This window comes from Symphodus melops (genome assembly GCF_947650265.1).
Source record: "Symphodus melops genome assembly, chromosome: 8".
Lineage (NCBI taxonomy): Eukaryota > Metazoa > Chordata > Actinopteri > Labriformes > Labridae > Symphodus > Symphodus melops.
The window spans coordinates 18,990,115-19,003,949 of NC_136698.1; the positions used below are offsets into that span (position 1 = coordinate 18,990,115).

A 13,835-nucleotide genomic window follows, 5' to 3' on the forward strand; every position below is an offset into this window, starting at 1 on the left:
TGAGCGTGTGTGTGTGTGTGTGTGTGTGTGTGTGTGCAGAGACACACTCCTTATGATATTGAGTAGCCCTGTTTGACCTATTGTGATTGCTGTAGTTCTTGTTGTGTGTCTGTGCTCAGCTTGTTTAGTCTGGATCCAGCTGGCTCACTCTGTCCTCGTATCGATTTCCCATAGTGAGTCGATGAGGGTTTGAGTGTGTGTCACCGGCTCTAATGGCATATCCATCCTCCCAGGCCATGAACCATGGCTCTCTGACACACAGGCACGCACGCACACACACACACACACACACACACACACACACACACACACACACACAGACACACAGTAAAATAAAATGTATCAAAGCACATGTTGCAGCCGGCGCTCAGCTCTCATCAGTCACCTGCTCTGTCGTTTACCTGACGCGTTACCGAGTAAAGTTCACAATTATATTTTACCCACAGTTTCAGGACTTGAACCATAGATTTAGGTAGCCTGCCGCGAAACCGCTTTTTGCACGGCCTATTTTCAAAAAACACGGCCTTGAAATTATTGCACGGCTTGACCTAGGCCGTGCAAATATCTACATTTAATAGACGTGCTTACTACACGGGTTTCTATACGGTGCGCTAAATATCTGATTAGGCTACATTCTAATTCTGGCAAAGAATATGTTTGCCGAATACCGGTACTGAAAAGCTTAAACCTGATCCCGTTTGCGTTTCTAGTTTCTACAGCCACCTGTGCCCTATTTGGTAGACGGCGTGTCAGCCAGATGATGATTGCCGCTATGTAAATAGCGTCATATGATAGCAGCTAACCGCTGACAGCTAACCGCTAACTAATAAATTCAACAAAGGAGAAAAACGCTACACAAACAAAACCAACGAAGAAGACATCCAGCAGTTCATCCACTTTGTCATTGGCATGTGACTCTTTATTACAAGAACTCAATCAAGCTTTGTTTCAGAGAAGGCTGTGAGCGGCGAGGACAAATACAGACGTAAACAATCAGCTGTGTGTTACAGTCTGTGCTTTAAACACGGCGGAGTTTTATTTACCGACGTAACACGGGAAGTGACGATTTTTTCAACCAATCAGCAGGCTGCAGTGTTTAGCTCCACCTTTTCGGGTCAGCGCCACATTCGAATATGCTGACAGATGATTGACTTATCAAGGTCTAGGGATCTATTATTACTGGATGACACATGTAATATTATGAATTTATTTGTTTGTTGTTTGTTTTTAAAAGAAAGTGCAGATAGAAGTAGTGGGCCAACAAAGGGCTTAGACAACATGAACCAAGTGAGTCAAATGATAAAGGGGTGTGTCAGGGCAGGGCCTGTACAGTAACTCAACATTATCAAGCTTAGGAAAACTAAAATGTGAAAACTAAAATGTGTAACAATGCATCTTATTGAACAGAATGCACAATTTAGAGACTTATTCAGTTTTCTTCAAAACCAGTGTGTTAGGGAGCACATAACCTCCGCTCCGACGTGCCGCGCCGCCGTGAGTGACACTGAAAAAAATTTGCACCCCCTGTATTTTTTTTTGCACCCCCTGTTTTTCCATTTCTGCCTAAATCACTGACTTGAACGCACCATCGCGCCACTCCGTCCATGCTGCTGACAGCGAGTGGGCGGAGACACAACCTTTCGGAGCGATACGGTTCGGGGCTGTAATTGGAAAGTAACCACTTTGATGTGAATTAGCAAAGCGTCTCTGTCGTCATGAGCACTAAGACTTTAGGTCGTCCTGAAAAGGACAATTTGGAGGAACATTGGGAAGTAATTGGCTTAGCGCTCAGCTCAGAGTGTGAGACGTGTTTTATTTAGAGGAGAGGGTTCATTATTGTTGGAGAGGATTCTGTCCACAGTCTCTCAGTCCGTCACACTCTTCGTTAGAAGTTTTACAAAAGTTACTATTGTATTTAAAATGTATTTTCCTGGCAGAGACTGGGATCCAATTTGAAGGAAGGTTACGGAGAGTTGAACGACTATAACATTCTGTCTGATATCAAAGGAGCTATAACGTTTTCAGTTATTACATATTCATTTTGTCTCTTTGCAACTGAAATACTACCATGAGTAAGTTATGAAAGCAACAGACAATCAGAAGAAATGCTAAAGTGGTTTAGCCGTCAGCAGAGAGCTTATCTTCCCCCGAGGAGAGAGTTCATCTGCTGTTTCAGAAGAACTTTGATATTTGACAGACCATGTAAAAGTTCAGCCGAAGCTTCGAGTCTGCAAAGGGTAAATTGTACTACACAAATCTTAATGTTGTTCCATGGTTCATTTTGATCTTCTCTAAAGGAAGTGTGGCAAAAAAAACTGACAAAAACAAACCCAGAGCTGATTTCTGTGTTTTGTTCATAAATTAGAACAGATGAAGAATGTTTGGAAGACAAATGTAATTTCCTTTAAAAAAAAAAATAAGACTGTGAATAAGGTGAAAACAATAAAAGAAAAGAAGGTAACACAGGTTTACTTAGGGGGGGGGGGGGGGGGGTAGCTGGAGGTGCAGGGTCCCCGATGCAATTGTTTCTCAAGATGACATTGAGAAAAAAATCCACCGTCATATGGGCGGGGGGGAGAATATTTACCGTGGAAACTTTAATTGACTGTTAAAGTAGGGAAAAAACTAAAACCACCAGTTTTACAATGTGACCTTTTTTCTGCCACATCTTCCATTACTTTTACAGACGAAATAAAAAACACTTTTTCACAGCCTCAAAGTTAATCTTGTATCTCTTTTCTCTCCTGCTTTTAGTCATAAACTCTGAAGAATATTTATTTAGTTCAGATAAGACTCACTGCAGCATTCGTCTCAGCATTTTTCTAAGTGTTTCTGGTGCAGTGCTTTTCTCAACGCTCGATAAAAATGGTGATTGTGTCATTCAAAAGTGTCCCGGTCAGAGAGACAATCTGGATGTCTGAATTCAGCGTTGGGCAGCAGAGAGTCAGCCGTGCTGTACAAGTCAAGAGCAGTCAAAAAAGTTTCATCAGTGCTTTGATGACTCTCACCGGCTGTGAGTTCCAGCACGATCTCAAGAGGTCATCGAAAAAGTCATTTAAGAAAATGTGGTTCTGAATTTGATTGAGATTAAACAGTTTGAGAGGAATTCGATATTCCAAGTGATAAATCGAGGAGCTTCCTGCCAACAAACTCTAACCAAGAGCAGACTTTAATTTGGGTAAAGAGGGTGAGTGGTTGCATTAATGTCCAGAGGGGATAGGGGAGGTTTTTTTTTCACCGAAAATCCTGATTAGTCAGATTTTAATAGAGCTGTGTATGTGCAGAGAGAATCAGCATCGCTACTTTTCGTGGAATCATTCATCAGTGTGGCTCTAGGCCATGTATTAGTCATCTGAATCAAGAGAGCTGAACCGAGGTTATCTCATCTCTGTGCTCCGACATCATCCTCCCAGCTCTCTGCTTTCTATAAGTCACTGCTGTTTCTTAGCTGGCTGTGTCTACTGTTAACTAAAGAAAAGAGGGAATAAGAGCATGTACCGTCATAATGCAAGAAGGATCTGAATCCGACACAGAGAGGATATCTTTCCCTGTTGGCTCAGTTAGGATCCACCGAGTGAGTCTGTCAAGAGGAATCTGCAGCGAAGAACAGAAAGAAAACTCTGGAATATAACACATTTCTGCACGGCAGCGTCAGGCTATGAACTCCTGGTGAACTCTGCGTAGCCTCAGTCAATAATTGATCATGGCGGAAACACGACAGCTCCATAAGAATGTTTGCTTTGACAGTGGAAGTCGTACGCTTTTGTTTATTCTTCAGTTCCCCTGAGAAGAGTTTGACACAAGGTGACACAAACAAGAGGATAACAGGCTCAGAATCGTAGCACAGAGGGCCTTAGCCTTGATAGCAGACTCTACTAACCGTGGTAAGGTTTATTTAGTTTGGAGCACTTTAGAGACGGGACACTTTAAGAAACAGGACAAATTATTATAAATCGTCTCTGTTTACAAACCCATCGGGTCAGAATGAGTCAGTGAAACAGGCTGTAATGTCTGCGTCACAATCCCTAATGGGTCGAGGTGTGTCCACAGGTGTCTGACAACATTACAGAAAGGATCCCTACAGAGACAGACTTTTTTTGTTCAAGGGGAAGAGGATTTATGAACCACTAACACTGGACTGGGGAAAATGAGGAGAAAGTGGAGGAGTTGAGGAGAGAGCAAAATCACCTCTATGAAGTGACTTCCTCTTTGTGCCACGATAGAGCACAGACGGAAAAAAAAGGGGGACATGGTAAGTATGTCAGCTGGCTAATATCTATAGCCTAATCACCTCACCGGTAATGATCCGTCTGAGAGTTCACCGACGGAAATCTTCGGACTTTTTCTTCCTCTAGAAAGTTGGGATTGATCGTCTTCTTGTGGTACAAAGAAGAGTACGAGTCAAAAAGGCATTCTTGCTCTCTCCACAGCTCCACAAGTTTCTCCTTCTTTTCAGCTTTCTGTTCAAAAGTTTTCGTTGTTAATTTTCCACCAGGTGCATGATGGGAAATACTCTCTAAATTATTCTAGTTGTAGTCCTGCAGTTAGTGACCCTGTAAGATTTCCAGTCTGTGTAAAATCTCAGTCTGTGGCTGACACATTGTCCTTACAGACGTCGTTTTAAAGACCATTAAATGTTTTCATGAAGGACTATAGTATATGGAGAGCATTCACCACCTGCTTTAAATGCAGAACATATGTTTCTTGACTACAGCTGCCTTATCGGGTTATGTTGTTCGACTTCATTCTGATCCCACACAGAGGTATTTCTGATTTATAAAATGTGTCTTCATCACATAGTCTGACTCATTATTTACGTTCCTCTAAAAAAAAATGTCTGCAGCTCATGAATCAGAGCATCACAGCTGAGCAGATGGTGAGTCACACTAGAAGCGGTCCATAATATGATAATGCGAAATTATCATTTGATAAAGTGTTTTAATGGGGGAGGCAACTTCTGCGTACCTTTGCAGTGTTTTATATCGACAAGAAATGTTGTGTTTTGTTTTAGTTAAAAGATCCATGCATGAATTGTTTTTCCGCTAAAATGCATATTGCTCTTGTTGAACTTTGAAATCCTTTCAGGTCTGCGTCATACAAGTCAGTGTGGAGCTCAAAATTGTTATAAACATTGACAGTCGTGTTCACAGGAGCTCTGCTGTGGTAGGCTGCGTGCTTTAAATGAAGCGAGTGTGAATGAGGAGACGATTATTTTGTAAGCTAGCGTTGTTGTGAGCATGGCGTTAATGTCCTGTCAGGTGGTAGAGCGTGTTGTCGGCAGCTCATTATGAATCCTGAGCGAGCGACGACATCCGGTGTTGAAAATTGAAGCCAATGTAGAAGTGCAAAATCCTGCAGTTTGTCCTGGGTCGGGACTAAAGACAGCTAGCCTCGGGACTTGAGGCTAGCTCCAAGAGCCTCGAAAGTCGCATACACACCACGGCCAAAATTAGTTTTTCTACAGCTTTAATAACGTGTTTAGAGCCTGGTACAAAATATGTCGACCTGATTAGTTATTGTCTTCATAGATACACATTGTACAGGAAGATTTTTTTTGTCCGAATCCGATAAAAGTTTTGAATAGTTCGGCGCGTAGCTGGCCTGAATGACAGGTGGCAGTTTGTCATGAGGTTTCAAACCTTCCTCAGTTTCAGTTTTCAGCCGGTCGTTAGGTCGTCTGAAATGTTGGCTCAGACTGGATTTCCAGCATGGTGGCTGCTGCCAATAAGCCTCCGGAGCCCCTTGCTGTAACAGATGGGTTAGGATTTGTCCATTGATATTTACAGTCTATGGTCCTGAACATTAATTTGAGTTTGTAATGTGCGCCTGTAAATGTAAATGTGTGTTTTTTTAAAAGTGTTAATATGAGTTGAACTTTCATCTGTGTAGGCGGAGCCTGTGATCCTGGACCTGCGGGACCTGTTCCAGCTCATTTATGAGATAAAGCAGAGGGAAGAGATGGAGAAAAAAGCTCAGAAAGACAAGCAGTGTGAGCAGGCCGTCTACCAGGTACACACTCCTCCTCTCTCTTAACTCCTTTTATACTTAAACCTCCTCGACCAGCGTCATCACTGAGACTCTTGACCGACGAGTCAAGTAGTAAAACTTGAGACGACATGAAAGCTAGCAGTTGGACACGCCAAGCGGCGTCTCTCAGGTTTCATCAGAGGCTTCATCTGCTCATTGTGCCGATTTCACCTTCCTCTGCGCTGCCTCCTCATCTCCTTAATTCCTCCTTTTTCTTTCTCTGATGATCGTCAAATGATTTTGTGAATGCTGGGAAGCTGCTGTGTCTCGCTGGGCTTTCCGCCTACTCTGGCTCCTCCACCTGCTTAACTCTCCGCCTCTTCTTTTCTCCCCTCTGATCTCTGCCTATCCTTCCTGCAACCGCTCGTCTGCAGACAATACTGGAGGAGGATCTGGAGGACCCGGTCTACCAGGTAACTTCCTGACCAATCACATCACTGCTGCAGCTTGCTCCTTTCTGTGTCCACTGTGGGGTTATAGTGTTGGGAAAAAATAGAAATATGGAGGCTTGGATGTCTGCAGGAGAAGCTGAGATGTGTGTGATTGACAGTCGAGGGTGTGTGTCGGAAAAGGTGAGATGCATGATGTTAAACTCCTCCCCATGTTTTGGTGAGATCTGTCCCTTTAACTTGTGTGTGACGACGACTTTCGATGACGCTCTGTTTCACTAACCTTCTCTCCAGTTTCGCCTCTTTTCTCTCAGTTTCTTCATTTTCCCGCTTCTTGTTTTCCTCTGCTCCTCACGCTGCTGAAATCGTAGTACATTGTGTTTGAGGCGGGACACGAGCCCATCCGTGACCAATCAGAAGAGAGCATTTATCAGGTACCCACAAGCTTGCTTCATTTGCCTGTGTCTCCATTTTATTCTCATATGGAACAACAGAAGCCGCTTAAAGTGTTAAAAAATAAAGAGATTTAATCTTCCATTAGCTCGTCAGCAGGAGGCAGCTACATCACTCTTTAATGGGATAAGTATATTGTGGCCCGCTCGTAAAATTAATGGCTTCTCATCTTAACTCATTAAAATGTAGATAGAGGAAATAAAAGATGGTCAGAATAAGAGGAAACAACCAGCCGGCACTCCAGAGAGGCCTTAAAGGTACAGCGAGCCCCAGAGACAGCAGCCTTACTCTGGGTGAGGTTAGACCTCCAGGGGGATGAGGGGAGGGGGGGGGGGGGTGTACAGGGGGATGTGGAGGTTATTCTTGGGCTGTGTGGAAGGCAGACCCCTCCTCCTTTTCTCACTACTCCCCTCCCCTCTTTTTTTTTTTTTTTTTTTTACCCCGAGGAGATGAAAGAAAGCGAGGAGGGGGGAGAAAGATTAATCACCAGCCTCTCGTTTGATCTTTAAATAAAATGGATTGAAAATAAACGGAGTGCTGCTGGCGTGTGCACAAACATACACAAACACACAATACACACATACACACACACACACACACACACTTATAGAACGTGAGCCAGAGCCAGCCTCCAGCCACAGAGGAACTGATGTATGAATAAAGATGGCAGCTTCTGGAAATAAACATGTGAAAGAAGTGAAAAGGCATTGAGAGGAGGAGGAAGAATGAGACAGGCTGTGCTGGATAGATATTCTTCATCACGACTGTTTTTTTTTGTTTTTTTTTATTGAACACACAGTTTGGTTTAGTTCACTTGCAGCCGAGGGAGAGAACAAAACTTCATTTAAAACAGGAGGAAAAAAAAGAAGAAAAAAAAGCCCTACAGGAATCACACGTATCAGTTATCATTGTGTCCGATCTATCGGCCTGTGTGACACAGAAATATTACACGTCTCCATGTTTGTGACATGTGAGTTATTACATGTCTGGGCCGTGATAAGCAGCCTTATCCCTCCTTTATTAAACAGAGAGAGAGAGAGAGAGCAACAGCACCTTTTTGACTGATCAGCCTCGTAGATGAGCTCTCACTCCACAGATTTTAATTCTGATCCTCACACACACACACACACACACACACACACACACACACACACAAAGTGATTGATTATGGAGGTACAGAGCCAGGTTTTAGTATGTGTCAGTGCCGCTGACACAGTGACGTGTTTCATGCTGTGATTAAACCTGAGCTCTCTCGGCGTTTCTGGGCGACTGCAGGTTCCCACCTCTCAGCAGAAGGAGGGGGTCTATGACGTCCCAAAGCGACACCCAGTGAGTGACCGAGTGTTTGCCCCTGACCCCTCAGCCTGCTGCCCCCCCCCCCTCTCAGACAAACCTCTCAGCTGTCCCGTCCCGTGCGCTGCTCTAACTCCCGATGTTCACATGGCGGCCATTATTTCACTGATGTCAAACTCAGGGTGTGAAGGTCAGATGCCATTATAATGTCGCGCTGCTGTGCTTTAGGTTGGCCAATCATATTAACGATCAACAAGCTTTGTTATTAAGGAACTGATGAAGGGAATCTGGAGAAACATTAGGTCCTAGTTCATAGAATTACAACAAAGACTATTTGAGCCACTAGACAGCAGATCAACATTCTTCAGAAGAAAAACATGTTCAAACGCCAACTTGGAGATAAAATGACCCCAAGTGTTTGATTGAAAACAAATATTTCCATCCTCTCCATGAAAATGATATGATGCTTGAAAGAATGCACTTTGGGAAGCAGAGCATGTATGAGGTGCCCGGATCAGGGCTAGCACGCTCCTCAACAAGGTCTGGATGCTGCTGAATGGAGTTGGTGTTGTGACTTCATATAAGGAGGGGTTACAGCTGCACCTATGTACGCAGACTGCTGTTCTTTGATAACTGCAGCTGGGTACAGGGATTGCATTATTGGGGAAACACTTTCCTGCCATTTTGCTCACCGCTCTGACTTTTGTGATTAAAAAAAAAGCAACTGCTTAGAACTCTTCCAACATCCAAATCCAGCCCAGTAACCTTTACATTCTGCTCAAAGGAGATGACTCAGAACCAGAAATAAACAGGCTGCAGAGGTAACCAATTATTTATTTAGATCGTAAAGAGCAAACATCTTGAAACTACTGAAATATTTTAAAAAAACGTACTGGTAGATGGCTTCATTTAAGATATCCTATCCTGCACTGTTTTCACTATCGGTGCTGAAAAGTGATCTATCAAATTCCTAAATCCATATCATGTGATTACCTTGAGTACAGCACCATGAAGTTATAACTGAGCTTGCCATCCAGAGTGTGACATCACAGGGAAATGACTATATGGTGGATGTTGCACTCATTCTACTTCCTGATATTGAAACTTTACATTTTCCCCTCCCCTGAGAGGTTTGCTGAGACTCGTGCTGTGACTGTGACTGTGGTGGCTGCAGATCTTCCCCTGTGCTCCGTGCTGCCTGCTGCTCCCTGTGGTTTACCGGGATATTGTGTGTGTGTGTGTGTGTGTGTGTGTGTGTGTGTGTGTGTGTGTGTGTGTGTGTGTGTGTGTGTGTGTGTGTGTGTAGCGTCTGCTTGCTTCATGAAGCATGCCTGGCTGTGGTTTGCAGAACCAGCACAGACCTGCATGACCTTCTCATTGAATGAAATGTGTTTCCTGTCATGGATACAAATGATACGTGTTACCGTAAATGTGCATGGGCTCATATTTGAATCTATATCACGGGATGTTGATCAGTTTTTTCACATGGCTCATCCATACAAGTCCACGAGTATTTGCAGAAAAAAAATCTATATCGTGCCTGTGAACAGTATGTGTGTGTGCGTGTGTGTTTAAGGTCCTGTTATTGGCTTCCACCAGCAGTGGTTATAATGAAAGATGACCTTGGCCGCTGTCAGGCTGCACTATAACTCAGCAGCTATTTTATCTGCCCATAAAGATGCTAGTTATATTCCTGCCTGATTTAATCTGCTAAAATCTCCACACACACAGTAAGCAGGCTGCTGTCCTGTGTGTTGTATCGCTCAGGATCCAGTCAGTCTGTGCAGAGCCCTGCAGCTCTGTGTGCTCCCCCTGCAGTCACTCTTTTATCCTTAAAGCGCTCATACTGGACTCCTCCACCTCTCTGCTGGCAGTCACAGTACCTCTCTATGAATTCTGGTTGCTTGGAATCAGTCTCGCAGTTTTCTGGCTGCACATTATCCCCAGCTTTGGTAAGAAGCTTACAGGCACCATCGTATTCCTGTTCTCTCCTCACCCAGGCCTGAACACATGCTGCGTTTTGGATTGCCTTTGTGTTGGCAGGTGTCTCAAAGTGAACAAATCCAATATTTCTCCCTTGTTGTTGTGCAACCACTTGGCCCCGCCGTCCATACGGGTTTAAATAAAGCAAATTCAAGTCTGTTTCTGCTTCCCAGCCAGCCAGAGGGGGAGAACATGATCCAGCGCCATAGAAACGTTCAAATTAAGTCTGTAACATACTGCTTTATTGTGATTTAAGGATGCATATATGCCGTTGAAAGGCAAACCACGACTAAAGCTGTCTTTAGCAACTTGTTTTAGAAGCACCATAAAAGTCAATGACATAAAGCTCAGGACATGAGTTGAATTTCAAATAACGTAGCATGTCTTTATGTCTTTAAGCCAGTAAGTGGTGAGATTCTCCCGAAGGTCTTCAGGGGGCCTCAGAAGTAATTGATGAAAACACCCATTGATAGTACGAATTTCTGTGAATACGTTCAGTGTGGTTACACTTTGTAGAGGTGACTTTGCTGTGAGCAGACTACGATCTATTTGGAGAAGCTATGACCATATTTGAAGAGAAGAATGTCATTAGAGGTATTCTAAAAGTATAATGTATGGCCTCAGTTGACAATGGAATGAGGAATTGTTCTTCAAATAGAGGTTTGACATTGTAAGGGTAAAGGTGATTCTCCTGACCATGTACAGAAGTATCTAAAGTGGGAAGGAATTTGTGACATCCGCGTTGAGGACTGTATAGCCTCCACACATGGGGATGCAGGTCCTAACCACTGCGCCACCAGCGCCCCCATGATTTGGTTATTTTAGTATCCTTTATTCCCCTTAATGATCATCAAAGGTTCCTTATTTCAGGTCATGCCACGGCAGTTAGTTAGAATTCAGCTGCCGCGCGTAAAATGAGGTGATAATAATCTGTTTGAATTGTGACTCTTCTGTCTTTAAAGTATGTTGTCCTTCAGTCAGTCAGTGATGAGTCAGCAGGTATGTTTAAGTGAAAATGCTGCATCATGTCAAACTGTTGATTTCAGCAGGATCAATGACAAATTGATTGTTTGTGAAGCTACATTTTACATTTCAGAAAAACCACAATAAAAATACATCATAATTGTTTTAAGAAAGTCATAGTAAAAACAATAACTACTAAAAAGAAAAAATTTAACCCCAGACTGAGAACCCCTTTATATCCTGTCCATTCTTTACACTGATGAGACCTGGTTGTGAATTCGGGAGAGAGCAACCAAAGCAGTTTATTCTTGCAGCACAATGAGACTAACATCCCATAACACTAAGTTAATCAGTCTGCTAATTACTGAGGAGCTTTATAGCCCAAACAGGTCGTAAAAGTTAGTTATAGTTCAACTTTATTACTGATCTGAGCAACACTGTGGATAACTAGCTTAAATGTATAAACAATTAGATATTACATCAATTAATCCCATTAAAGTGCCAATGGTCCCAATACACTTGGCTACAATGAGAAGAATACTTCAGACACATCATACTTACAGTGCTAAATAGTAAACAGAAAAATTAAGAACATTAAAGTTGAAGGAAGAATAAAAAAAATGCAGCACTCTTATAGCTTCAGAGTTATTTGGTGATGTCGACTGTTTATTGTAAACTTAGTGTTTGCGCAGTCTGCAGGAGAGTCTCCTCAGCTGAGACTCTGATAGCAGATTAAAGCATTAGATGAGATCATTACTGCGAGTATTTACACTACACCTGATTCTGAAAAGATACCATCGACAGAATAGCGACCTCCAGCCTGTTGTTTACTCAGTCACCTTCTTAAAGGAGACAAATCAATAAAACAAACACACACGGCCACTTTAAGCGGTGTAAACACGCAGTCCAGCGTCGAATAGTGCCATCCAACACATCACCTCTGCATGGCTTTTAAAGACCTTGATGTATGACATGTAAGGGACGTCACGGTGTAAAAATGTGTGTGTTTCACAGTGTGCGCCAGTGTTTTTAGAGCGATCAGTCAGACAGTGGGGGAATCAGTGAGGTGGCGTTAATTAAAGGGGCTGCGGTGACTGTATGCAGAACACATGTGCTCAGGTAATTACTGTTTCCCTGGAGATGGTTAATTGATAGGTGGAGGCTGCACTGATAGAGATAAAGGGCCTGCCAAGGAGAAGGTGAGAGTGTGTAATGGGCACGGAGGGATAATTGTTAGGGCAAGCAAGAGAGAGAGAGAGAGAGAGAGAGAGAGAGAGAGAGAGAGAGAGATGGTCAGGGGGAGAAAGAGAAGGAAAAGAGAATTTTCAGAGTAGCAGCAGCTGATTTAGTTTGACAGTGAGGAGAACAGTACACATTTTATTGTTTGGAGCATACGTATGTATGTCGTGTTTTAAAGTGTTACTGCAGTCCAAATTGGAGACCTTTCTCCCCCTACCTTCTCCTCCTTAGAGTTGATTTGCATGCCAGTCTCTATGTCCAGGACACTGAAGCTTCAGTGTTTAGCAGCTCTTTATCAGCCTCGAGACCTTCCTTCATTCTAACCACCCTTCATCTTTGAAAAGCATCTCCAATATTTTTTCGACCATGTTTCTGGTCGTGGAGCGTTTTTTAGAAAAATGTTGAGGCTTTTTAGTGTGAATAGAATCATTCATATCTGAGCCAGCTTGCTTGGCAGCTTTTATCACCGCAACACCTGTTGGTTGGTCGTGATAACTGGTCCAAAACGGCTGTGTCCTAAAACAAATACAGACCATTCAGGACCAGAATCGAAACTTAGAAGGAGTAAATACTGGCTGCTGCATTGTTGAGAAGCCAGCACTTCCAAATCGCATGTCCTTGTTTAATGAACCTTTATGAGAAGCATCCAGGAAATAAATGACAAGAATTTCCAGATGTAGTGAGCACCAGGTGAGCCGTTATTGTTCCTCATAATCAGCTAATGATGTCTGCACTTCAGTCTCCATCCAAAGAAACACTCAGTAATGTTCTACTGATTATGTCTCTGAGCCACAGCTGGGGAAACATCTGAAGGACTCGTCATAATATTAGAAGACGCTGAGAGGAAAGTAAGCAACTGGTGATATCTGGTGATCTATTTATTTAATGGGAGTTTTCTTTTTGGCTTTGACCTTATCATAGCAGCTTGACAGCAACACTGAAGGGGAGTAGTCCTCCATTCAGTGGCCAGAGGAAACATCCAAACAGTTATGGTTTAAAACCATAGAGAGAGATGATTAAGACAAAATGATTTCTAACTTCATAAAAAAAACATCCTCTACATGTTCACATGAACAAAACAAGCCAGATTCAAAACACAGACACAAAGCTTAACAAACCAAGTCATTTGGTCCAGCACAAAGCATGATGGGAGATGAGGCCTGATGAGCTGATTGATTTTCAATTGCAAATTGGCAGTTCAGCCTCTTGTGGCTCAAATGCGTATTACAACAAAGAGCCTGAATATTAAATGTTTTTTAGCGGTTGAAACAGATTAAAAAAAACAAACAAACATTATTGCATCTGAAAAACTCGTCCATGTGAGCGACAGGAAAGAAACAGGTCCTCGAACGCTCACTCGCTCATGTCGAATGCTGCTGTTAGCCCATTTATTATTACCCCTCTTTGTTTTTCAGGTATCTGGAGAAAATGATCCTAGTGACATTTTTCACACGTATTCACTGATTTTCTTTAACAGAAGCAAAAGCA

At 42.9% G+C, this 13,835-nt stretch overlaps 1 protein-coding gene across 5 annotated transcripts in view; it reads left to right on the forward strand.

Moving 5' to 3' along the window:
- The window catches only part of dab1a (DAB adaptor protein 1a), a 92,605-nt gene that overhangs the window by 61,892 nt on the left and 16,878 nt on the right, over positions 1-13,835 (forward strand). For 2 of the 5 annotated variants that reach the window (XM_079351387.1, XM_079351390.1), the window contains exons 6-7: positions 5,890-6,009; positions 6,402-6,440. In XM_079351387.1, the coding sequence (XP_079207513.1) occupies positions 5,890-6,009; positions 6,402-6,440 (159 nt within the window). Of the gene's footprint in view, positions 1-5,889; positions 6,010-6,401; positions 6,441-6,787; positions 6,851-8,144; positions 8,199-13,835 lie in introns of all 5 variants that reach the window. The other 3 variants (XM_079351388.1, XM_079351391.1, XM_079351389.1) reach the window with 2 other exon arrangements.